This window comes from Rissa tridactyla, chromosome 7 (genome assembly GCF_028500815.1).
Source record: "Rissa tridactyla isolate bRisTri1 chromosome 7, bRisTri1.patW.cur.20221130, whole genome shotgun sequence".
NCBI classification, from domain to species: domain Eukaryota; kingdom Metazoa; phylum Chordata; class Aves; order Charadriiformes; family Laridae; genus Rissa; species Rissa tridactyla.
The window spans coordinates 42,267,099-42,292,852 of record NC_071472.1 but is presented as its reverse complement, the minus strand read 5'-3'; the positions used below and the strand labels follow the sequence as shown (position 1 = coordinate 42,292,852).

The 25,754-nt window shown below is 52.7% G+C and overlaps 2 protein-coding genes across 2 annotated transcripts; both read right to left on the bottom strand.

The window, feature by feature from the left end:
- Positions 1–10,828: 10,828 nt before the first annotated feature.
- On the bottom strand, positions 10,829–12,940 carry LOC128912873 (interferon lambda-3-like). Its single transcript, XM_054209592.1, has 5 exons — positions 12,139–12,940; positions 11,746–11,823; positions 11,447–11,590; positions 11,257–11,337; positions 10,829–11,144 (listed from the first exon to the last, which is right to left on the bottom strand). Exons 1-5 carry the CDS (start codon positions 12,298–12,300, stop codon positions 11,049–11,051), a joined length of 561 nt encoding a protein of 186 aa, XP_054065567.1. The 5' UTR covers positions 12,301–12,940; the 3' UTR covers positions 10,829–11,048.
- A 5,409-nt stretch (positions 12,941–18,349) lies between these two features.
- Positions 18,350–23,277, bottom strand: LOC128913161 (putative methyltransferase DDB_G0268948). Its single transcript, XM_054210276.1, has 7 exons — positions 23,183–23,277; positions 21,944–22,067; positions 21,535–21,695; positions 21,023–21,236; positions 20,254–20,354; positions 19,376–19,513; positions 18,350–18,800 (listed from the first exon to the last, which is right to left on the bottom strand). The coding sequence occupies exons 2-7, from the start codon at positions 22,052–22,054 to the stop codon at positions 18,710–18,712; spliced, it is 816 nt and encodes a 271-aa protein (XP_054066251.1). The 5' UTR covers positions 22,055–22,067; positions 23,183–23,277; the 3' UTR covers positions 18,350–18,709.
- Positions 23,278–25,754: the final 2,477 nt, after the last annotated feature.

Genomic DNA, 25,754 nt, shown 5'->3' with positions numbered 1-25,754 from the left:
CAATTAAGCAATTAGAGAAGCACCCGAGTTACAAGGCTTGAAGCAAAGCTAGAGATCAGATAGGAGGAAAGTTTGGCAAACAGCTACTGAAATGCTGCGTCCTAAACATTCACTGGAATGGTATCACTTCCCCTTCACTAAAAAAAATTGGAATTTAGCCAAGTCAAATCTAGTTAAACCAGTGCAGAACCACAGAACTTTGTCCTCTCTTCTCTATTCTATTCTATTCTATTCTATTAATGCAAGAGGTGAGCAGCCAGTTGAACCAGCTTTTCCACAGTTTTTAGGAACAGACTGACCACTGGAAAGAACCGTAACAAAAGATGAAGAAAGTATGAGTGTAGAAAAGCTGCTCTCCACTTTCTGGCTTCAGCAGGGTAGAAGGCAAGAGGGGAATTAAAAACAAGCCCAATGCATGTATATGTGCTGAAGATGGCTAGAAACACTGAATGTGGTAGTCCTTTTCCTGCCATGGCTCCATGGCTGTGCCACACGGATACACCAGCTGGAATGTTTAAAAATTGCCAACTTTAAGAGGAACATACATAGTCTCAAAAATTACCTGAAACACTAAATCCTAGGTTGTTTTTTTTTTTTTCTGATTACAGTTTAATCCAAGTGCAAATTGATCCAAAAATGAGCTCATCAGGTAGCTGTAGAGATGCAGGAGCCGGCCAGGACCCTGACGGGGCACCTTGCACCAGAAGGTACAGCTGTTCAGACCTCACCACCTGCCTCCTCCCTGGCTGTGCCACGGCAGTGGGTCCCTTCTCCTTTGCCAGGAGGATGGGGACTGTGTTTGTGACCAGCTGGGACGCCAAGTGTCTTAGAAAAGTCTTTGTGTGATTCTGCTTCCAGATTCCCATGCCGGTGCAGCTAGGAGCCAAGAAGATGGCCTGAGGACAGCTTGTGACGGTGTGCTTCTCCTGCTTCCCAACCTGACCTTTAACTCCCGTAACCCTGCCCGAGCGATAACCACCCGTGGTCCGTCTGGTCGTGATGGCAGCATCCAGCTCAAAGTGGATCGGGGGAGACAGACAACACCACAATAGCCAAGGGCTAACTTGATCAATACACCCACCTAACCACAGTACGGGTACTGTGGCCGATATGTAAACATGACTATAAGTCAATCATCTTACCCCTATAAATAGCAAACAGCCCAAGAGCCCTTGGAGCTCTCCTGCACGGCAGCGGGCTGCACGCCATGATCTCCCCTTGAGTAGGGACACCTCTCAAGGTTACTCCTTGAGGTTCAGCGATTCCTTGCTGCAACAGATCCTCAGTAAGTGGCTAATAGCATGCTAAACTTTGAAGCTTCACTGAGATTATATCTTAGTTTGATAGTGCACATGTACTTTAGACTTAAACCATTGACCATGTCTGGGACTAGAATTGGATCCAGCCGCACCTAGACTCCCCTCTGAGAAGGAGTTTAGAAAGCCAGGGCCCCTTCTCTGAACCTTGACTCAACAGAAGGGTCTCCCTGACAATGTTGTCTCTTCTGGTCCTCTGTGCAGTAGATAACCAAGTGTACCTTGCCATCGAATCTTCTTAAAACACTGTCACCTTTACTATCAAACTTTGTTAAATCGTTGGTTTATATCAATAAATAGATTGCTGCTTCTCTCCTGTGAGTGAAGCGCATCACTCATCTGTGACATAGCTGTACTTTCAACAGCAATAAGCTGAAGCTGTTTCACGCTCTGCAATGGACTACGAATCCCACAACATGGTTTTGTGATGCTATCAGAAAGCCTGCTGGGGCGTACAGGGGCAAAAATGGTTGTAAAGTCAGCGTCAGCACTGGTATTTTCTGGCTTGTTTACCTTTTAATAGCAACATCCTGGAAATGCAAGTTTGAATATTCAAGGTACTGGTGCATCATCTGCTTTTGCTGGTATTTTTTTCTCTCCTGAAGGACACTGCCTGCTATCAAAGCAGAAAATTCAATGAGCAGGCCAGAATCACAATAACATTATTATTATTATTAGTTATGCTTAAAAAGCCCTACCTTGATAATGCTACGGTGCTCTTCAGAAAAATCAAGAAATCTGCTTCTGTTTTATCTTCAGGTATCGCCAGCTGTCCTTCCCTTTTCTGTGGTACAGCAGCTCAGTTAATATCTGGTCACTGTGACCTGTACTGGGATTAATAAAATGTTTTTATGAGCCAATTCATAAAGGTGCTGTCAACAAACTGCTGCCTCCTCTAAAGACTAATTAAAGCCGAGCCAATACGGTCCAGCGCAGGCTGTAACGGTGTCAGGACTCCTTGCACCCTCTGCCAGTTCCTTTTATTAGCGATGAGTGAAATTCAGCATGCGATGTTCGGTGACCTTCTGGAACTACTTAAAAATTTCAATTTGCAACGGCGTGAAGAGAAGTCTTTGAAAATCAGATTAATCTAAACCCATGGCCCGGTTATTCTTTTTCTTCAGACAGTGTTGTTGTAAGTCTAGACAGAGAGACAGCAGTGTTTACTGGAGGCAAGAGTCTCTTATTTTTGCTGTGATCCCTCTCTACCCACACAACATCTAGTCCGGGAAAAATGAAGCAAACGTGTTGTATATACATGAAACACCTATCATAGAGGATACATGGTGCACACGCACATTTCCCACTGCCACGTTTTCTCAAGTCATGTTTATTCATTCTTTTGTGTTTCACAAGACGTTTTTCTCATTCTCTCACCTTCTTTTACCACTTGGGTTTGAAGCGTGTAGTGTAAGCTACTCGTAAAGCTGATCTCAGCCACTCAAGCGTGAGGAGAGCAGGATCTTGAGAAACGCTGTTCGCTTCCAGAGAGCCCTGGTTTTCACAAGCACCAGCTGATCTGGGGCAAATTCAGTCAAAGTGCTCCGGTGAAAGCTTTCCTGGCGGATACCCTGAATCAGGCACTGCACTGAGTGTTTGAGGCATCAAAACAAAGGTATTTCCAGAGGTGCTGCCAAAGAAGCAAGAGTCGCGTAGGATCAGCACCTAAGGAAATAACCACTGGCGAGAGTAGTTCATAAAGTAATTTCATAATGTTGTATCTATACCTCTGTATCAGTACTTAAAAACACTAATGACTGGTTGAAAATTGCTAATAGTTAAAACCCACTTTCAGTTGATGCACACACAATGGAGTATTCTGTTTTCCCATCACTCTGTCTTTCAGACTCACACTTTCCCATGATGTCCTGGGCAAGTATTTCATGTTTCATATACCAAGAATTTGAGCAGTTGCAGACATCACCTGCTGCAGCTAGCAAAACCAAGATTTCAGGCAATTACCCAACCATTTTCCATTACCCAACCGTGACTGTTTTTAAAGCTAGAGAAGATGAAAAAAAGCATCTTGCATTCAAACTGTGCCATGATTTAAAGAGTATTTATGTCTTGTGTCCTTTTTCCATGTTTTTATTTAACATGTACATCTCTCTGCTGGGGATGAAACAGAGGAAGCTGATTAAAGTATCAGCTCCTGCCTTAATAAGCAATTATGGAAGTTCTCATATTGTCGGGAACAAAGAGAACCAACCATTATCCTAACTCCCACTTGGGTTCTCTAAACACAGCTTTTCTATGCTCTTACTTTAAAAATGCTAGCTCTGTATCCAGACACATTCCATCTGCTGAAAAATAAAACGGAAGTCCCTGCTACTCACATTTCAGTCCCAGAGTTTGCGGTCTCCGAAGAGATGCTAGTTCTGCGTTTGTACTCGAGTGCTCAGCAAGCCAGGACAGCTGCGACCACGCATTTTGCCTACAGAAAGCAGGAGAGAAGATCTTGATGGAGAAGGCCACATGGGTTTAGGCCTTAAAACGGGGACAGGTTAACGTTATATCTGGTTTTTAAGACTCTTTTTAGAAAATGGATCTGATTTTAAGTACAAAGATAAAAGCAACGTGGTATTCCAGAATTTGCAGTGTTTAAACAGTGGAGGAAGCCTGTGAGGAAGCAGGACTTTCTGGTGTGGCAGAAAATGTGCTCACTAATAGTTTTTACTTTCTACCGCCTTGTTTGCTTCTTGGGTTTAACCTGTGTTGGCTTTCTCGCCTCCCTCTCTTCAACAAGAGCATTCCGCTTTTAGAGTGAAATCATTAGGGAGTGACCTGTCGTGCCAGACCTGAGCCTGGCTTTGGGGATCAGGAGGAAGATGATGTTGTGCGGCAGTAACTATGGCAATGGCACTTGCAGTAGCATGGCTGCTAGTTCATCTCCACGTAGCCAAGAAAAAGTCAATATCCCTGATGTGAGGCACGTGAGAGCGTTGACACGTGTAACGCTTTGCCTCCCGCACACTTTGACTCAGGTCTGCTGTAGGCCGTTTGGAAGAAGAGCAGACCGCTGTAATTTCGTTGTGGGCATGGTGGCAGTATCAGAGCATTTTTCCACACGTGGCTTTGTTAAAGTCGTATGAAAAAGGGGATCTCGAGAGTTCTTGCAGTAACAGCTGGCTTCCCGTTAGTTGATAACTGTGCTTCACTGTGGGCAGTCCGTAAGGAGAGCGCTGAAGGAGAAACATGCTGAGAGAAGAACGGAACAGCCCCATGGGCTCTGTCTCCTGATGATTACCAAGCGGCTGAGATTTGATGTATAGTTTATAACAAGCCATCGTGCAACCCTCCGATTAAAATCGGTGTACATGTTTGACTGCTGATACCTATCAGAGGCTGCACTGACCTGGAATTCAGCTGCTGCGTCCCCTGGGCACTGCTAAACCCAGAGAACAAAACACCAGAGCAAGATCAGAATCAGATTAGAAAGCCAGGTTTCGCCTGCAGGTCTTGGGGGGGGGGGGGGGGGGGGGGGGAAGAAGAAACAAAACCAAGCCAAAAGCCCCACACTGATTTTGTGTAGTTTTTGAAGGTTTAGGTTTCTTGCCTAGACAATCCTAATCTTGACTTTTTTTTCTTGAACAGAGTAATCTTCTCTTTCCATCTCCTGAAGCACAGTCTGCCTGTAGGATGTCCGTGGTGGTCACAGCCCCCGGTCACAACCTGGCCTGTGGAGCTGGCGTTAAGCTGTGGAGGAGCCAGCACAGCACCACGACAAGGTGTTACATTTTCAGCTTTTGGTTCGCATGATGATTAACCCAGAACTTTTTTTCCTCCTTTAAAAAGAGATTCTGGTTTGGTTTCAGCAGGGCATGCCTGCCAGTAACACCGCCAGAGCCCAGGTACCTGCTCCGCTGTGAAGCAGACCTTAAGGTTTTCAGTCCATCCCCAAACCTGTTACCCATAAACAGCCTAATGGCCCATAGTGACGTGCCAACATGGTGTGACACGTTGCCTGCAGCAGTGAATTGGTTAGGGTGGTCAAAACAGGAGACTGACACTTCAGTCTCTTGTGGTGACAGTAACTAAGGCAAGTTTTAGGCAGCATTTTGCAGGGATGGAAAGCCAAGAAACTTGAGCCTACAGTAATACCCGGTAGCACTGGTGTGCACGCAGGGTGTTTGGGATTAGCCCTGACTCTTTCTTGCATGTACAAAGCTACACTACAACAGACCACAACCTGGGAAGCCCCCAGTTTATCAGCTTTTACAGAGAGAAACAGCCTTTAGAAATGTAAGGAGCAATGGACAGCACAGGGACTGAGAGCTCCTTTGCTCCCATGGGTTGTGGATCTCCCTTTTGCTACATAAAACGATTCCTTGTGGAAATGGCACTTGAAGCGGCATCAAGAAAGCACAGTCACGATCCTCCACCAACCAACCAACCCACCCAGACACATCCTCCCAGATAAGAGACCATGGGGTGGACTGGGAACCGGGAATGACTTGGAGAAATATTTATGAGGCATATCTGATCTTTTCTCCTTTGTCTTTTTTCATTCCAGCATTTAGGCATGGGACCGTTTTCTTGGACCCGTGAAGGCCAATGCCTTTTCCCATAAACCAGCTGGAATTCCCGTATTACTTTGACGGCTCACAGTCATACTCTAGCAGATGCAAGAGGCCATTTCTTAAAACCTGAGCCTTTAAATGCCTGCGCCAAAGGTATTTCAATTGCTACATTTTCCTGACACATTTTCTCCCATTTCTGGCAGGTTTAGCATAAATCTCAGTCTTCTGTTTTGCAAATCTATAGTTTTTCCTTCTCAAAGGCCATTACATTTATCCGTCAAGTCTATCAGAGCTGGGCCCAAAGGTGTCAGGCTTTTATCTGAAGCTCCTGGAGATGGAGGGGTTTGTGCAGTGGGAGGAATGATGGTGCGCAGAGCTCCACGCACGCCTGCCACCCCCTCCCGGTGGTCTCGAGGCAGCAAGGAGCAGCTTTCTGAGAAGAACATAGAAATCAAACAGACTCCTTTAATAAAAAAGATAGTGAAGAATACCCCAGGAGAGGGACACCTTCCCAGGGACAGAAAGCTGTCCTGACCACGGCCTCAAGCACTTCTGTCGAAGCACGAGCGCAAAGGGAGAGTCGGGGGACATGGGTTGCTGGGGGAAATTCTCCAGATACAGAGGAAATGGTTCAATCACGGCTACAGAGATGACAGCCAAAATGAGACTTCTGGTGTGCAGAGGAAGCAAATCATTGCTAATTCAGGCAGCAGTGTAGAGTCCCAGGAGCCTTCAACAGCTATCTTCTGGCCTCTTCCCCTAGTCCAAAGTCCTGGTTTTTTGCATTAAAATGAGTAACCCATCAGCCACTCATACACGCGCAGCTGAAGTCATTTGCAGTTCAAAGTGAAGGTTATATTTCAAATAACCTTTTTTTTGTCAGAGCAAATCAAAAGCAGGCGGATCTCACTGAACACTCTCTGCCCGGATAGCAACACGGGAACGTCACAAAATGATGCCCAGTGTGATTGCTGAGAGACAGGAATTATTGTTTTGAATTATAAATGGCACCGAACGGGGGGAGAAATTAGAACATCAAGAGCATCAGTATTTAGCATATTAGGAAACAGTACGTTCCCATAACACCAGCAGCAACTTATTTTCCTGTTCCTCAGAGTGCCAGGCATCCCCGAAAAGTGCTCCCGCTGGCAGGTGAGAGCACGCTTATTCCTTACATATTATCAACCTGGATTCTGGTCAGAGGGTTTGGAGCAAGAGAAGTTGATGATCCAGGAGGGTATAACATGATCCATCAATAAAACTCAGCTGTCGGTTTTCTTGATTTACCAGCAGAAGTGTCACCTGCAATGCGTTAGGCAGCATTCCCTGCGAAGCTGCGGAGCTTTTTGCCACTTGGGAGCAGTACAAAGAAGGCTGAACTGAAAAACTCCCTTTTCTGTAATTTGGTAGACCTTTATTCTGCTTATTCAATAAAAGCACAAAGCTGTGTATTTACGTGAAATGGAAACAACGCTAGCAAAATAAAACTCCACTGCATAAACAGCTCTTGGAGGGAGAAAAAGAAACACGTCTCGCTGGTGCAGCTCAGCCATGTCGCTCATCGCAGGACCAGGATATTCAGATGATGTTGAAAGTGGCACAAAAGCCTCAGCAGAAAGGAGCAGCAATCAGGTAGTTTGTTACTGCCTTACCTTAGTCAGATGCCTGCCGAATCCCAAAGGACCTCATCCTATTTTATTTATATCCTGCAGGATTCCAGGAGGTCCCCTAAGCCAGTGTAGGTGCCCGGGCTGGCGGCAGCAAGGGCAGAGTTTAATGCAAACAAGATTTCGACACCTTCTGCCCATCAATCATTAGAGGGAGCCACAACCACCGCTGCCGCAAGGTGTTTTGTGCTCTTCAGCCACAGAACTGTCTTCTCATGTTTGCCTTTGTGTTTCACCCTCCAACAGTTCAGTCCCTTCCACGACATTGGTATTTTCCCTGCGATGCTACAAATGACAAACGGGCAGCTGGCTTGAGGCGGAGTCACATCCTTGCCCTCATCCACCTTTTCCAACCACTTGGTCTACCTCCACACTTTCCGAATCATTTTCCAGCAGAGCTTTGCACCAGGAGCTCCTCCCTGCTGCAGGTTAAACATGCATCTGTCTACCCACCCCTTTAGGTTCCTTTCCAGTAAATTTTGCCCTTGGGGCCGGAGATCAGAGTCCACGCAGGAGCTATAGTAGGTGCCTCCCAAACGCCGGAGCTATACAGAGACACGGCAAAACCAAGGCTTTCTGCCATTCCTTCTGCTGGTGCTGCGTCTGAACTGAAACCAACACAGGGAAGAGCGTGCCTCTCTCTGTGTCCCCGGGGAAAGGACCATTAACATCCCTCTGTGCCAAGTGCTCGGTGATGTTCAGAAAGGCGCTGGCTCCCCAGCATCACCCTCCCAGCACCCTTCGTCTGAACCTGCAGGGGAAGCTAAAGCACTTTTTGCCCACCTGTGAGCAAGGTGCCTTTCACCCTCCGAGAAAAGCAGAGGGGCAGGTCTTCAGCTACAAAAAGCTGTCGGGGCATTAGGCTGACGCTGATCAGCTGCAGCACCCCCATCCCCATCCCCATCCCCATCCCCATCCCCATCCCCATCCCCATCCCCATCCCCATCCCATCAGCCCTGCTCCCAGCACCCTGAGGAGCCTGGCCGCCTCATCGCTGAAGCCTGGGCTATCTGGCAATGGAGCAAAAATGGTCTCCCCAGCCTTAATTTGCAGTGGATTCTGCTTTGCATGGGGGATACTGGGAGGTTAACCCCCCAAAGGCAGCCGTGCGGGGGGAGCAGAGCAGTATCAGCACATCTTTTTTTTCCTGCCCGTGCAGGACACGCCAAGCGAGGAGCACCATGAGGGACACGATGCCTCGTGAACCCAGCGGAGAGACAAAGAGGGACTGCTGTTCCCCCGCAGGGATTTCTGCCCTCGTCTTCTGCTCAGGAGAGCTGTGCTGCGGCCCTGCTGCTGCTCGGGGAACGGAGCTGATTTCCCTCCCCGCAGAGGGACACGTGGGCAGCCCTGCATCCTCCTCCCAGGTGCCATCATGTGCCGTTTCACAGCAGCTGCGTTTCGCAATGACTTGGTAGATACCTTAATGAGAGCAGGATAATCTAAATACATCTATTTTGGCAGATGAATAAACACCTTTTTCCCTCATTAGGCTTTCCTCTCCAGATCTGTATTTCATTTGGATATTGCAGCGTAGTGCATTTGGCCCGAAATGTTTTAAAGACAACCTCTCCCCATAAATGTTGGCTACGTGTAGGCCCCATGGAGAGGGATTTCTTGCAAGACCGCAAAACCGAGGGGTGAAACGAGCGGGGCCAGGAGGGGGGACGCCGGGGTGGACCCCTCTGAAGCAGGCACTGCTGGCATCTGCCTTTTCCCGGGAGCGTGTGTGGCCGGGCAGGCAAAGCATTGCTGCAGCCTGGGTTTTGAGAGATGAGCTGTGCCTTGTTTTAACTGAAAAACAGGAGCCAACGTGCAATAACGGACACACCGCCGGGGCTCTCTGGCTTCTCCCTGTCCCAGCAAAGCCGCTCCAGGTGGTGTGGAGATGTCTCCTGCCCTGGGGCTTCTGGTTTCAGTCCCTCACGCCGCGGGGTTCACTTTCCTCCCCCCTTGAAGTCGATAAGGCCCAAGTGTGCAGGCGTCTGCTTGAAGGCACGTGCTCGGGGGTGTCTCCAGCCACCAGAGCCTATCACTCCTGCAGAAGCAGGTTGCACCCAGCTGCAAAAGACAAGGACAACAGTATTTCCCCACTGTAGTCCCCGGTTACCTTAGTATAAAGCGTAATTTGTAAACAGAAGGGAAAATAAAGCTTTTTTTCCCTCTCTGTCAACAACGACTTTTCATTTTGACAGTGTCCTTGCAAAGCCTGAGCAGGATGAGTGCGTGGTACCTGGGACATGCTTTGTGTCAAGCGTCAATGGCTCACGTCCCCAGCTGTCTCTCAGTGGGACGCCGTGGCCATGCTGTGGCTTGGCCACTGGCAGCTCAGTCCCCAACCCTGCAACTTAAAGGCAGCAGCCATAAAATTACGCCAAATTCAAGCGCCCAGCGGCTCCCCTGCGCTCCTCTCCTTCCTGCCACCAAAACCTGCGCCTTTTGGGTCCCCAAGCCTTGGGTGGTCCCCAGGTGTGGCCATCACATACATACATGCGGCCATGATTGCTGGCTGCCCTCCCCTGGTGACCTGTCTCCAAAGAACCATCTCCCCGCCCTGAGAAGAGAGCAATGGAATGAGAGTTGGGTCTGCTCACGGGTCCGCTCACGGGTCCGCTCACGGGTCCTTTTCCTCCTCTCCCTGCTGGGCGCCTGCCTTCCCCAGCTCCCTGCTCATCCTGGCCTCCGATTTGGTGGCGAAATCATTCAGGGATCTTCTGGGAGCTCCTGGGATGGCCAGACCTGGAGGCTTGCCCAGCCCCTACCCAAATGTGAGCATCGCGTCGGGCTGTGGGCTCCTCCAGGCTTCCTGCCCTGGTGTGCACCACCCAACACGGGCTTCTGTCCTAGAAAGGGGTGGCCAGCAGGCTCCTGTCCCCGAGCGGGCAGGGACAGCCCCGGTCGCAACAACATCCGTCTGTCCCTGAGGGCAAAGCCCTTGAGTGTGGTCAGGGTGCACCCCCGCACAGCGGGAGATGAACCCGAGTGCCAAAACTCTGCTAGTTTTCAAATGCTCAAAATTCGCCTCAGTGTCCTCTCTCCCCCCTCCCCAACTCGCTTTTCTGAAGGGACGACATTATAACAAAACATAGTAAAAACATACGATGGCAGCTTGTCTGTTTGTGGTATTTTATTTTTCGTATTAAATAGCATGTAAAAAAATAATTTATGCAGGCAAATATACATAATATGCTCTGTAATAAATAGCAGGTAAAAAAATACATTTCCTTAAAAACAGTCAGTATTTTGAAAACAGGCAAAACAAAGATATCCAATAAATACATTCATACCCACTGAATTTCGTCTTTCAGGAACGGCATTTCTTTACATCCTCCTGAGCCATTTATAAATACACAATAAACCCCAATAATTTAAAAAATAAACAAATAAAAAAGTTCCCTGAACTCACATAAATAACAAAAATGCTTAAATAGGAAATACAATCCAGTGATGCAATCAAAATCATTTTTCCCGGTCCTCAGGGCATCCCTGGGGGCGGGTGGGTGCCGTGCCGTGCCACGCCGTGCCGGATGCGGTGCTGGCGGGGGCTAAATGCATTGCTCCTGGAAGGCTGCGCACCGCAGGTCGTCCAGCACTTGGAAGATGTGGATGATGGCAGAGGCCTCCAGGCAGCTGGTGGTCTCCTGCGGCGGGGGGAAGGGGCGGGTTAGCACCGAGACGGGGTGCAGCAGGCCCCATGCAGCCGTGGGGTCGCTGACACCCCGAGTCCCTCCGAGCCCTGCTGCCCTGACTTACCGTTTCCTTGGCCGTCTGCAGCTTCTGCAGCCAGTGCCTCAGTTTCCCGGAGGGCTGATGCGAAGGAGCCCCCGTGGCCATCTGCAAGGAAAGCGGCCGTGTAAGGATCAGCAGTGCCCCGTGGCGCTGCCGCCGGCACTGGGGCTGCTGAGGTGGCACGGGGCCAGGGGAGTCTGGGGGGGTCACTCACGCAGCCTCGCAGGTCCTCCCGGGCTTGGGAGAGGAAGGCCAGGGGCCGCTGACGCGTCTTGGTGAAACTGGGGTCGGTGGGGAGCTCCAGCATGGCGATGACGAGGTCCAGCTCGGCTTCCACCAGCATCATGCGGTTGGGCACCTGCAGGCGGGCACAGACTGGTTAGGGACACAACGCGCCAGCGCTGGAGGATGGGGGTCTCAGAGACCTGCCCGGGGGAGGTGGGACCAGCTGATGGGAGGTCCCAGCTGAGGGGTTGGGGGTACCCCCATTTTACAGCACCGCCTCGCTCTTACCGACAGCTCCGCTGGGTTCCATTTACGATGGAAGAGCCTGGCGTTGCATTTGCGGTCTGACAGCAGCATGATGTCCTCCTCCTGCAGGCAGAAACCAAGAGAGAGATTGAGAAACTGTCATCCTGACTTTTGGCGATGTTGTGCAAGCCTGGTCAGCCTTGAGGGGTTTGAAACCAGGATGAAATTTGGCCCAGCATCCTTCTTGTCCCCAAACTCCCTTGGAAGCCATCCTCCTCATCCTCAAACTGCCCTGGAGAACTCCCACCTTGTCACACAGGTTCTTGAATTTGGCATCCCCTCCACCTTGTGTCACTCAGGGTCTCGAATTTGGCATGCCCTCCACCTTGCCCCCTGCCAGCCCACAGCCCCCCCACCATTGCCAGTGGTACTCACAAAGTGCTGCTTCATCTTCTGCATGGCCTTCGTCTCGTGGGGCACGAGGAACTTGTACTTGAAGAGGCTGCAGCCCTTCCTCAGGGCGTGCTGGGGGAAGGCAGCCCCGAAGCTGCCCGCCGTCAGTACTGCGAGGAGTGGGATGAAGCCGAGGAGCAGCATTTTGCCGAGGAGAGCTCGAGGGCGAGTGGGTTACGATGGGACGAGGGGGCTGCAGTGCAACAAGACAGAGAGGACGGAGTGCTCCGGCACGGATCCGCTTAACCCCTGATATAGCGATGCCTGACGGCGTTGCTGCGGGTGGCTCGTTTGGCTGCAGGGCTGGTGGCTGCTCCTGGGGAGCTGCTTCACCTCTCTGGCTGTGGCTGCCTCGCTGCCCCATCTCCCCAGCTTTTTCCCAGCTTTTTATGCCACCTGCCCGCCGTGATTGCGCTTTCAGGTTGGCAGGAAAATCCACACGGCGGCTCAGGAAAGAGGAAAGCGAAAGCGGCGGCGGAGGGAATTCCAGTGCCACAAGTGCGGCAGGTGCGGGGAGCGCCCGCCTCCCGCCACCGGCCCCAACACCGCGGCCACCTCGAGGGGGTGAGCGCACCCAGCGCCCCCGGGATGCGGGGGGGATGCTCGGGATGCCGTGGGCGTGCGCCCCTCCAAGGACCCTGCCCTGCTGCGTCGAGCGGCGCAGAGATGCGAGCAGCAAGTGTGGGGAAGCCTGGGCACGCCCTGGCCCGGCCTCTTGCCCAGAGCGACGGGGCACCCCCAGGCATGCAGCCCCACGGGGACAGCGGGCTCGGGGTGGCCGGGAGGGTTTTGGTGCCTCCTCAGCGGCGGCAGTTCGTGCCTCAGTTTCCCCACGGAAGGCGCAGGGAGGGGGTGAAAGCAGCAGCCGGGCGCAGGCAGTGGTCAGTGCAGGCTGCAGGCATGATCTTTAGGTATGTGTTATCCTCAGGGACCGGACTCACTACAAAAGCAGGAAAAAGGGTGAAAGCAGAAGCCCTTCCACCCAGCACTTTCCAGGTGGGATATAGGGTTGTGCAGGGAAGCTGCCGGAGGTGAGCGGGGCTGCTGCCCCCACCAGCCACTGGAGCTTATCCTGGAAATGCAAATCCTGGAAATTACCTCCCCGCTTACCCTGGAAATGCAAATATCATGTATTGACATCTCTCCGCTGACAGCTGGCGCGGTGCCCCATTCAGCAGATCCCGTCCTTCCCCCGAGGTAGCCTCCTGCGACGTGAAGCCATCATCGCTGTGCTTTTAGTTTCATGCATTCATCAAGCATTAAATACAGAAAATGAGGGCAATACCTGTATCTAACAAGCAAATACACAGTAAAGCAGCGACAGGCATAAACGCACTTTGCAGTGCCTCGCGTGGTGGCCACAGACCACCACTGCTCCAGAAGGACCCAATTGTTAATGTTCATATTTGGAAATAAACTGCTGACTTCAAGGAGTCCAAGCAAACAAGAAAAGTTCTTGCGCAAGGTTGTGGAAAGATACACCTCCGGGTGGGCAGATCAGCATGGATGTGCTGTGCCAAGTGGTGGAGGGGACCTCTGGACATCGTTCAGTCCAACCCCTGCTGAGCAGGGTCAGCTGGAGCAGGTTGCCCAGGACGTTGTCCAGTTTTGACTGTCTCCAAGGATGAAGACTCCACAGCTTCTCTGGTCACCCCATTCCAGTGTTTGACCACCCTCATAGTAATAAAGTGTTTTCTTGTGGTCAGGTGGACTTTCACGTGTTTCAGGTTGTGCTGATTGTCTGCTCTCCTGTCAGTAGGCACCACCAAAAGTCCTTGAGCCATCCTTTTCTCCAGGCTGAACAGCCCCAGTGCTCTCAGCCTTTCCTTGTAGGAGAGATGCTCCAGCCCTTTCATCAACTTCATGGCCCTTTGTTGGACTATCACCAGTAGGTCCATGTCTCTCACACAGGGGAGCCCAAGACTGGACCCAGCACTCCAAGGGTGGCCTCACCCTTGCCCCAGTGCTGAGCAGGGGAAGGATCACCTCCTTTGGCCTGCTGGAAACACCCCTCCTAATGCAGCCCCAGGTACGATTCACCTTCTTTGGCGCAAGGGCACATTTCTTGCTTATGCTTAACTTGATGTCCACCAGGACCCCCAGGGCCTTTTCTGCTGAGATGCTTTCTATCTGGACAGCCCCCAGCATGTCCTGGTGCCTGGGGTCATTCCTTCTCAAGTTCAAGACTTTGCCCTTCTCCTTGTTGAACTTCATGAAGTTCCCGTTGGCCCATTTCTCCAGCCTGTCGAGGTCCCGCTGGATGGCAGCATGACCCCCTGGTGTGTCACCCACTTCTTCCAGTCTGGTGTCATCAGTGAACTTGGTACACTGCAGGCACACTCTGCCTCATCATCCAGACCATTAATGAAGAGGTTAAGCAGGAGTGGTTGTTGACCTCCAGGATCCATCCAGCCCTCTGTGAGCCCTTCCCCTGCCCCAGCAGCATCTCAGAGAGCTCAGGTCTTTCCTGGATAACCACAGTGGAGGTGAAGAGGAGTGGAGGTGGTGGGCAGGGAGCAGTGTGGCTTAAGCAGTGGCTATCTCAGCTTTGACCAAACCAGGTGGAGACATAGCTTGGAGAAGAGCCAGGACATCAAAACACAGCACTAACACCCAATAGTATGGTGGGCACAGAGTTTTCCTTCACAGCGAGTCACAGGCATTGCTGCCGGACTGGGCTCCCACCCAGGGCTCCTGCGCTAGACAATCTCCCTGCGGCAGATTGTGCGAGGTCAGTAATTAAAAGGCTGAGCCCCCACCAGGGCTCAGGTCCTTCAGCTGCCCTCTCGGTGAAGAGGACAACAGCGCTGTCTTTCCTTCCTCTTCTGTTAAAGAAATGCACAGATCTAGAAGAATAATTTTTATTCAATGCAACAAGTTCACGATCAATACGACTATGAAATAAACGCCCAAACCAGCACAAATGACTTCACGTATGTTGCCCAAGCGAGGCACAGCTCAGCTGGAATAGATGGCACCTTAGCAGAAGATCCCAACGGATATGAAAATAAATGTGGCCCCTGGGGAGGGAGGAGAGGGAGCGGAGGGAGCAGGGGTCCTGGTGCTGCCTCGAGGTGAAGCCCGGCTTGGTCACGGGCCAGGCACCACGGGGTGTTTCCTCCTCCAGACCAAGGTACAAGCCAGGCTGGGATCCCATTTTGGGATCTCCAGTGGCTGCCAGCAGCGCTGGGGCAGAGTCCCCAGCACCCAGACAGTGATGTCCAGCACTGAGATGGTGATGTCGGGTACCTGCGGTGCCGAAATGGCCCCATCTGCAGCCTGTGCTCCTGAAGATCGCCCTGTGTGAGGCTGGCCCCAGCTGAGGACACTCTCAGGTCACCCGTCAGGTCCCCGAGCAGCATCACGTCCCTGCGGGGCCCACCTCCTTTGGCTCCTCTTCCCTGTCGCTGCAGCTTTTATCTCCCGGGTGTCTTTTCCGCTTGGAAAAGTAAAGCGAAACCTCATCTCTTTGCACGGGCGGAAGAAGATCGCAAGGCACCAAAGGAAAAGTGAAAGCCAAGCCAGGAAGCCAGGGCCACACACTTAGTGCTTGAAGATGAAGCTGGGATGAAGGCTTGAAGATCTCCTGGGTGCCTGGAAGTGCCTCCGGGGTGTTTGTGCCTCACTCGCCACCAGCCGTAGCCAAGCTCGTTGGTACCTGGCTGAGCAGCAGCAAGGGCTTTTTCCTGACGGGACGCGGTCTTGCAATCCTGGGCATCAGCCAGCAAGCGTCTGGCACGGCAATGCCACGCTCCGCCATAGCCTGGTCCCCAGCCTGGCCAGGGAAGCCTGGCTGCATTCGGCACGGCTCCTCCAAACCGCGCTAGTGCCAGCTCCTGCCATGACAGCGGAGAGTCCCCCAAGGTCGGCACCAGCTGGGGACACGGCGCTGTGCCCAGCAGGGTCTGCAGGGTGCCGGGGACCCGCTGCAGCCATCGCTCCAGCCCCGCTGGGTCCCAGCCCCCAGCCAGGAATGTGGTGCAGCTGGCGGCGATGGAGATCCTTCCTCAGATTCACGCAGCCCAGCGAGCTGGAATGACCTGAATTTCCTTGGAGCAAAAAGTCCTGGGTGCGTGTGAAGTCCTGGGTGCAAGAAGGAAAGCGAAAATGGGCAGCGCTGCGGGCAGGGCTGTCACCGGTGCCAGCTGAGGCAATCGCCCCATGACTCATCAGCCGCCGCGTGGCATGAGCCTTGGCCACAAGCCATGCCACCGGAGCAGGTAAGAACAAGCCCATATCACTCCTTCCCAACCCCTTCTGGAGCCAGTAGGCTCACTGGGAGGAACTGGCTCCCGCTAAATTAGCTGGTCTTGGAAAAGAAGATAGAAAGAACCTAAAAAGCGCGCCAAGAAAGCCAGCTTTAAAAATAAAGCTGGACTTTAGTAAACCCTTTGACACAATTTCCCACAGCATTCTCCTGGAGAAACTGGCTGCCCGTGGCATGGACAGGAGTACTCTTTGCTGGGTAAAAAACTGGCGGGAGGGCTGGGATAGCCCTGGGGGAGGGGACATCAGGTGGTCTCCGCTTGGCTGCTGTCACCAGCCCTGTCCCCACCAGCCCGGTGTGTCCATGCCACTGAAGTGCTGCCAGCCCCAGAACCCTTCACTGCCTCTTGGCTGGTACAAGCTGCAGCAGCCGCCAGGATGCCAGGCTGGTTTGTGCCATTCCGCATGCCTGGCGCCACCAGCGCTGTGCCCCAACACGTTTTTGACGTAATCCCCAGTGTTACATCACAGCCTGTCACCCACGGCCTCGTGCCAGGGGATGCCCTGAGCATCCTGCCAACGCTGGGGAGAGAGGCGCCATTAACTGCAAAGTTAACTAGTGGCCAGATTTAAACAAACTTTTAAATTTAAAGTGAGGAAGTAGAACAAACGAGCACTTTTCCCCCAGAGCCTTTGTGCTGGCACTGTAGGGACATGGGGTGTCCCCTTCCTGGGGACATCTCCCTCCCCAGGGCACCACTGCAGGACAAGCCCTGCCAGTTGAGCTGGGGCTTCCCTGGACCCAGAGGTGGCACCTGATGCAGTGCCAGGCAGGCAGAGACCTCTAGTGCTCCTTCAGGAGATGACAAGGCACCAGCCCTGTCCTCACCCAGCAGGGGAAGGTTTTTATGGGTGCTGCTCACCCAACCACAACCTGCACCCCGTGCAGCCTCTTCACCAGCAACCTGCATGGCTTGACCCAGCATCACCACTTGATGAGGTCTTCTCCATGACATGGCCATGGACGCAGAGACTAGCCTAGCATCAGCACTGGGCTTTCCTCCCCATAGCTGTCCTCCTGGAACCCCACAAAGCAGGGTGAAAGCCTTTGCTCCCCTCGCTGGGCAAGCTGAGCCAGCACTTGGTGGGCCCCATGGAGATATGTCCAGGGTCAAACACCTCTGCTAGGCCAAGGAGGCTGTCTCTGCACCCATGGTACCCAATAGCCCCTGGACCACATCTGAAGCACCTCCAGCCCCTGTAAGCCTCCCACCGCGTGCTGTCACTATGGGGAGTTGCATGGGCATCACTTCTGTCTTCCTTAATAACGCACCAAGGTGTCACAGAGTGAGGCCATGTCCTTCCCCATGGCATCAGGGCAGCCTTCTTGCCAGGGGCAGGAATTACAGGAAAGGGAGAAGTCCCTGCAGAGGCTGCGCCTGGACTTGAAGTCTGCAGAAAGCAAACAGGAGGGGACCTGTGCTGGCCTACACCCGACTTTGAACCCCTTTGCCTCCATCTGCCCCACCCCAGAACACAGCCATTACTCTTGCCCTCACAGCATGAGCGAGCCATGGAGGCTGCGACCGAGGGGAGCGCAAAACCGATCCCCTGCAACAACCATCCCGGAAAGGCTCCCGAGCTGCACTGTGGGCAAGTAACCTTGTGAGGGCCAAAGCAGCAGTGACCACAAGCAAGGTGACAAGCGACCACAAGACCACAGCGCTGGGCAAACCTGAGGTAGATAAGCTGCTGATAGACCTGTGCCAGCCACAAAGCACCAGGGATGGGGTCAAGATGGTGGGCAAGAACAGTCCCTTTCCATCTCGGCCTTCACAGACAGCACACAGCTCCCAGCTCAGCCTGGGCAGGGAAAGGGGCAAATGGCCCTTTCCACCTAAAACCCATCCACCCCACAAAGCAGAAGGCCACTCAGGGCCTAGGTGAGCAGTGTCCATGAAGCGCCCTACAGCCTGGCTTAAACAGAGGGACCGCAGGCAACTTTTTCTCAGCTTTTTTTATTATTGTTAATTGTGTAAGAAAGGCAGCAAGTTTCTCAGCTGTTACTGTGATTCTTATCCTCACATGCAATCCAACCACCACCACTCTGAAACTGGACCCTTCCAGTGCTGAGGGCGCAGCACTGGGCAGACTGGGGGACCAAAGTGGTCAGGAACCCAAGAGCAGGCATAAACCCATGTCTGCTTTCCCCGGAAGATCAAAATTTCAATCATCAAAATCGGGAGTAAGCTTCCCAAGGAAGAAGAGTGGTTACAAGTGGGGTATTAGGAGAAATCCCACTTTCTCCTTCCCTTCCAGCACCAGCTCAGGAGAAGGGTTTTTCCTCTCACCGTCCCTTGCACCCCAGCACGCAGACATGCCTCACCCAGAACTCCACTGGGGTTTCACGAGAAGAAACTCCCATCGTGTCCAGCATCCTGAAACAAGAATCAGAGGAAGGGTCTCGCTCTGCCCAGCCAGCTCCTGCCCAGGTGGGGCAACATCCATAACGAGAGACAGGTCTCTTCCACCCAAAGCACCGAGGTCGCAATGGCAGATGCTTCCAACACATGCACGAGGGTTGTTCTGGGCAATGAAGAAGTTGGCAGGCAGAGGTATCCCCCCTTCATGGCTGTGCAGCACGGCCTTGTTGTGGGCCAAAATAGCTTGGTTAAGATACAACTATCAGCATTTCCCCCTCTTCTCTGCTAATCCAGAGCAAGGCAGAGAAACTCAAGAGACCTTCGACATGACACTTACATGTATACATCAGTGCAAGAACACCATACAGCTACGTGGACTTAAGCATTAAGTCAACTGACACGAAGTGAGGTCAGCCACATTGTAAGCAGCTGAGGATCTGCTGGTTAACCTCTCTGACAAGTATCCATCCACACCTGAGGGGAAGGAGCTCACTTCCAGCTTTGAAGAGCTCTCCACAACCTCAGCTCTTCATTCACTGTGTCAGAGGGGTCTTCCACATCCTGCTTGTTTCCTCAGGCGGTTTTCTTACCTCTTTTCAGTCTCTTGGAGGAGGGATTTTGCAGCTTCAGGATCATTCTTCATAAAGGCTTGATATGGAGAGACAGACTCCAAGTAACCCACCACACCAGCAACAGTCATGGGGATTTTGTCAAAGATATCGGTGATTCTAGAAGGGAGATGGGGAAGAAAGGAGCTTTGGCAAGTTAAATCTCACAGGCAACGGAACAAGGACAACAGATTGAGGTGGCAGTGAATAAAATACCTGACACCAAACATCCAACAGGTGGGAACAACATCTGATTGTAGCATTTGGCAGGTCAGGAGCTCTAACTGATGCACTACTGGAGAAGCAGAGAGAGTCCCAGGGACCAGCTAACATAGTCTGTGACTCAAACAGCCCTTTTGATACAGACCTTCCTGCAGAGCCCATGCCCCCTCCAGCATCCAGGACACCAACGCCTCTGCAGCACCGCTGCCAATGCATCCTTTTTGCCTGTGGAGTCAGCCCATACCTTGGTGGGGAGGCAGGCGCTGGCTCCCTGGAGGTCTGGGGCAGGTCCCCCCCACCCCCGCCACTCCATTTTTCTCCTTCATCCACCAAGTGATCTGTCCAGAAGCCTCAAATTATCATAAGCCACCAACTAAAAAAAATCTAACCCAGGTCTGCCTCGAGCAGGATGAGTCCTTGCAGCCTTTAGGCCATGCTTGCTGGCCCAGCCTAGAGCTGCATCAAATCCAACGGGACTGGAAACGCAGCCACGTGCCTCTGCCACGACGCAAAGGCATTTGCTGAAACCTGGCAGCTACACGCTCCGGCAAACCCGGGTCCTTGTGTTCTGGCTGGGTCAGCGGCAGAGACACCACCTTTATCCACTCCTGGGGCTGCGCCAAGGGGGTTCTGCTCACCTCTTCTTGTCTGGAAATGGCAAGGCCTCAAAGATCTCTCTGTAGTTTTCCAAGACATGTTTTACTCTTTCATGCGAGTATTTTAAAAGCTGGTCCCAGGACTGTAAAGATAGCAGATTGAAAAACAAACACAAAACCACCTGAATCTCTCCATTTCCATTGGCCCTAGAACTGATGCATTCACACACATGCTACTTTCTTTTTTTAATACTCCTTGCATTAACCAAAAAAAAAAAAATCACCAAAAATCTTGCTCAGTGTCAAGAACTCAAGCATCCTATTTTATTCTAGATATAAGGGTCCTGTCCTCCTCCCTACGCTGCTGTTACTCATAGTGGAAGGTCTCCTTTGAGTGAGTTGGTAAAACACTCTTTGTCAAGCAACATCACTAAGAAGACCTCTTTCCAAACAGTTTCTACTTCCCATTATTTTCACTGTGATGAGGACGACAGGAAGAGTCTCTGTGATGACACCAGACCCCCCACACGCGTTCCGCAGACCTTCTCTCTCTGCCCTATTATAACAGGGCTTCTCAGTCTGCCCTATCATTCCTAATGTCGCTCCTCTTCTCTCTCAGCCAGCCCTAGCACTGTGTGGGAGCCACCAAACCCCATCTCGACCTTGTGTCTGTACTTAACCATCCCTCTGCCCCATCCTGTAACAGGAGTCCTCTAGTTCTAACCCCCAAGCCCGTTGCTTTCCTTTCTGCATCTAAGTACTCCCCCCTGCCCAGACCAGCAGGGGAAGCCCCTAAGTTTCATCACCTCACCTCTCTGAAGACTTCGGTCAGCTTTTCAGAGCAGTTTCCGTAGCGCACACTCATGTCCAGGGTGTAGGTGCTGATGGCCACACAGCCACCCGGCTTCACCACCCGGTTTGCTTCTCTCATGAACTTCTCGGTATCGAACCAGTGCGCGGCCGTAAAGGAAGCCAGGAGGTCCACAGAGGCATCCTCCAACGGCAGCTCCTCCGCAGGGCACACGCTGGAGAGGGGGAAAAAAAAAAAAAAAAAAAAAAAAAAAGAAAAGGACAGTGTGTAATATGGGAATTAGACAGTAGGAGGTGAAGTCAATGGGTATTTTTTGGAGTTGTTGATGACCATTTTGGTTGCAAGACCATGGTTACTGTAAGTCTAGGATAATGCCCATTCACACCAGGAATACCATCAAATGGTATTTTCTTTGGTGCCGGCTGGCTCTTACACCCATCATACTCAAAGCACCACCTCTGTGCGAGGACCCGAATTTTTCTTTTGGCTGAGCTCGCTCCCCTGACACTCACAGGTAGGAGACGTTGGGTGGGGAGGGGGCATCCCTGGCCTCCTGGATCTGTGCTTCACTGATGTCTGTCCCCACCACCTTCTTGAAGTGCTCTGCAAGGAAGCGGGTGCCTTGTCCGGATCCGCAGCCAACATCCACCACCAGCTCAGCAGGGCTTACTCTCTGCAGGGAGGAGGGGATGCATCTCAGCAGGCAGCCACCCAATTTCTGTGTTTTTAGCCCATTCCTTCCCCCAGCATCCGCACAGGAATGGCCTCGGCATGGCACAACCTATGGAAAGACTCTTCTGTGCCCACATCTTGCCCTGAGCCCTATTTATTTATTCTTCTCAGTGGCACCAAGGTAACACTCCCAGCAGGGTAAACACTACTACCGCGTTATTCCCTGCAGCCTGGTCGTTCCCCACTCACCTTCTCCTGCAGGTAGGAGAGGATGGTTTGCTGCAGCTCTTTGCCTGGCGCAAACCTGTATTTCTGGTAGATGGCTGCGTGCCCTCTCCCCTCGAACATCTGGGTGGCCATGCTTGGGTGGCACCTGGGAGGAGGCAGCAAGCCAGGGATTGTCACCATGGGATCAAACTCCTCCTTCCACCTTAGCCCGTGACCGCAGGTGATAAAGTCTCCGGTTCCTGGAAGGGCCCTGGGAAGGACTTTGCCCGTGAGGCACCGGCGAGGGACTGTCAACCTGCTCTCCAAGCATCCCTCCCACAGGCATAAGCTTATCGCAGAAGCAAACCAGGAAAGCATTCTTAAAGGTTTGTTTTTTTTTTTTTTTTTTTTTTTTTTTTTTTTTAAGGGATTTTTAAATCCTTCTCCTTACTCCCTTGCTTTCCCACCCACCTGGGTGCCTTCTGAAAAATCACTGTTACAGCTGAAATATCAGTGAATTTGGGGGGGGAGAACTGAGCAGAGCATCAGAAAAACTAACAGCAGGAAAGTTTGCAGGTTGGGGGATTTTTTTGTTTTGTTGGGTTTGGGTTTTTTTTTTTTTTTTTTTTTAATGAAATCAATGTTTAAGTATCAGCAACAGCCACAGCAACTCCGCCCTGCGCTTTCGGAGCCGTCGGAAGGGGGGGTCTTTAAACCCAGAGCCCCACCAAACCCCTCACCCAGCGCGACGGGCAGCGGGTGCCCGGGGGTCACCCTTGGGTCCCCCGGGGGTCACCCTTGGGTCCCCCGGCCAGCTCGGCACCAACCGCCCCGCCACCAGAGGGGCTTCCCCAGATACAGCGTTCCCCTGCTCACCCGTTAGCAGCCCCCCCCCCCGCTCTCCCCGGCTGCCGTAAGCGCCCGCCCCGCCGGAAGGCCGCCGCCCCGCATCCTGTCCACGGCGGTGACCGAGCAAGCGCCGTGCGGGGCGGCGGCGGCCGACACCCCCCCCACCACCACCACAGCCTGGCCAAAAGGTTGCCTTGCCCCGTTGGAACCGGCGACCGCGGCCTCTGGCGTGTCGGCGGCGAGCGAGGGGGGGCCGAAGGGTGTCACGACAGCGGGTTTTGTGCAGCGACACCGGGCAATACGGGGTTCATTGCACCCGGAGATGCCGAGCTCGGCAGCGGCTCGGCCAGCAGACGCTCCCGCCGGCCCCGACGGAGCCCCTTCTGGGCCAGAGCCCCCCCCCCCCCGCCGCGGCATCACCCCTCCTCTTACCGCCTGCGGCCCCCGCCCGCAGCTGCTCCCGCCACCAGTGCTCCCAGCAGCTCCCAGTCCGTCCCGACCCGGGCCCGGGCCAAAGGGGAAGGCAGACGCCGCCCGCGGTACCGCCCGCCCCGGCGGCGGGGGCGAGCGGGGCAGTGCGGTTGGGGGGGCGCCGGTACTCCCCCCCAGCTGCCCGGCCGGAGCTGGGGTGGAGAGGGGGCAATAAGCGGCAGGCAGCTTCCAAAGTCCCCATCCCACAGCGATGCTGGAGCCCCAGAGCCGAGCCTCCCCTGTTAGGCAGTTTCTGTAGTTGATAATTAAAGACGGTTTTCAAATCTCCCACAATTTGGGGGGGACACCCAGTGGGCCCGCACGTAGCGGGACGCAGATACTGGGAGGCAGCAGGAAAACCGGATTCAAACCCTACCAGCACCCCAAGCCATACTCACAGGGGTCTGGCTGCACTGAGGTCCCTGCCTATTGCCCAGCAGAAGGAGAAAGACACATAAATACAACCTGCATAACCCCAGCACCAACATTAAGAGCACAGGACGTCAGTATTTAAGGACTAGGCAAAGGCCCCCCCCCCGATTTGGGGCAGGATTTTACCCCTTCACGCGCTGGAGTTGTACTTATTACATACAGCTGAAGCCAGCAGAACAGTGGTTCGCTTGAAGTGCGTTCAATTTGTATTTTGCACAGCACCTGTGAACCTATGCCAATTAGCACAGCCTTTAAGCCCATCCTAATTTTAAGAGAAATTAGTGGAACTTGTCGAGGGGCTGAAGATGGAGGCCACCTTGAAGCAGGTTGCTGAGTCAAAGCATGGGTTGAAGTTACTGGCCTTGTGTCCTGAGTATTTCATTGGGGTCACCTGCTACTCAGTTCTACTGGGGTACGTCTCTGCAGTGAGAGAAAATACAACACTAGCACCAAAGGTCCCCACGTTTTCATAACCTGCAGCACCTGGCAAGAGCCCAGCCTCTTTGGGGTTTTGATACCGTAATTTTGCGTGTACTTTGCTGAGAGTGTGAATGGATGAAGACGCTGGCCCATGTTGCCCAGAGAAGCTGTGGCTGCCCCGTCCCTGGAGGGGTTCAAGGCCAGGTTGGACGGGGCTTGGAGCAACCTGGTCTGGTGGGAGGTGTCCCTGCCCAGGGCAGGGTGTGGCACTGGGTGGGCTTTAAGGTCCCTTCCAACCCGAACCATTTTGTGATTCTCAGTAGGGTCACAACACACGCGCTGGCACCATTGTTACTGCTTGTAATGAGCTCCAAGGTGTTATCCTGGGAAAAGAAATCCAGACCCAGTGCATGTATCAAGGAATATGCTCTGCCCACCCTGATGGGAGCCCGGGGGATGTCCGGGGCCATATTTCACCCGACGTTGCTCTGACTCCTCAGCACAACCCGTGGAAGATGCCCAGCCCTGTCCTATGCTCTGAAGAAAATTATTTGCTTTTAAGACCCCAGTGAGGCTTCAGCTCTTGGGAGGCTTTTCCTTGTTTATTTGTTCTCTGGTAGAAAAGGAACAAAATTTATTATCACAACACGGAATAAAGGGATTGGAAAACAATATTTCTACAAGGCTCTATTTAAACCTAGAGGGCTCTGGCTTTGAGTTAATGAAGAATGTAATTCTCTTGGCTTAAAAGTGGTGGGGCTGAAATCTCCTCATGGGGAAGGGAGTTAGCTGCAAACCAAGGATATCTCAGCCGATGGCATGGCTGGGTGTGTTATAGCTGTGCCTCGAGGTCTCAGCTGGGATCGGGGCTGGCCCTGCCCGCTCCCCGGCATCCGCAGCCCAGAAAAAAAACAATGCTTGTGTGAAAAGAGAGCGCAGATGAGAGAGAGACCTGGTGGTTCAACCCACAAGGGAGCGGGGAGGGAGAAGGGGATCTCTGCAGCAGTGACTGTGTCGGGGAGCAGGTATCGGCGCCCGTGCAAGCGTCACGGCCGATTGCCGGATCCTTTTGATAGCAGCCAGCACATCCTCTAGTTATTCTCGTGCTCAAGCACACAAAAGGCTGGAGAAGAAATAAAGGCAGGCAGGGGCAAGCCGAAGGTCAGAGGAGGAAGTGTGTGGAGGCAGAGCGCCCTTGACTTTGGAATCCCGCCTCTCCCCGTGGCTCATCCTGCTGGAAATTCTTCCCTGTGAATGACCGATACATAGCGCAGGGGAGTGGAAAGCCCTGGCTGGGAGCAAAGCCCCAGCACTGGGATCTTCCAGAAACAATAACAAACAAGCCCGTCTCCCATAATTTCGCCTTTTAATTAAGGCGGATGGGAAGACTGATTGTGGGGCTGAGGAATGAAATTAATTAAGAAGCCAGGTGAGAATCCGTGGCGGAGCATGCTGAGATCTCCCATTCCCTGCTCAGGGACCGGAGGTTCCTCTGTGCTTCCTGGCTCATCTTACGTTTTTATTTGCTGAGCACAGCGGCACCAACAGCTTATCGTTGTCTCCAATTCATTTGTAACTGTAGAGCCGCTGATCTCTTGTTACTTGATGGCCTTAAACTGGCCGGAATGTCCCAGCTCACCGTGGTGGCACTGCCGTCCGGCACACTCATGGCCAAGTGGGT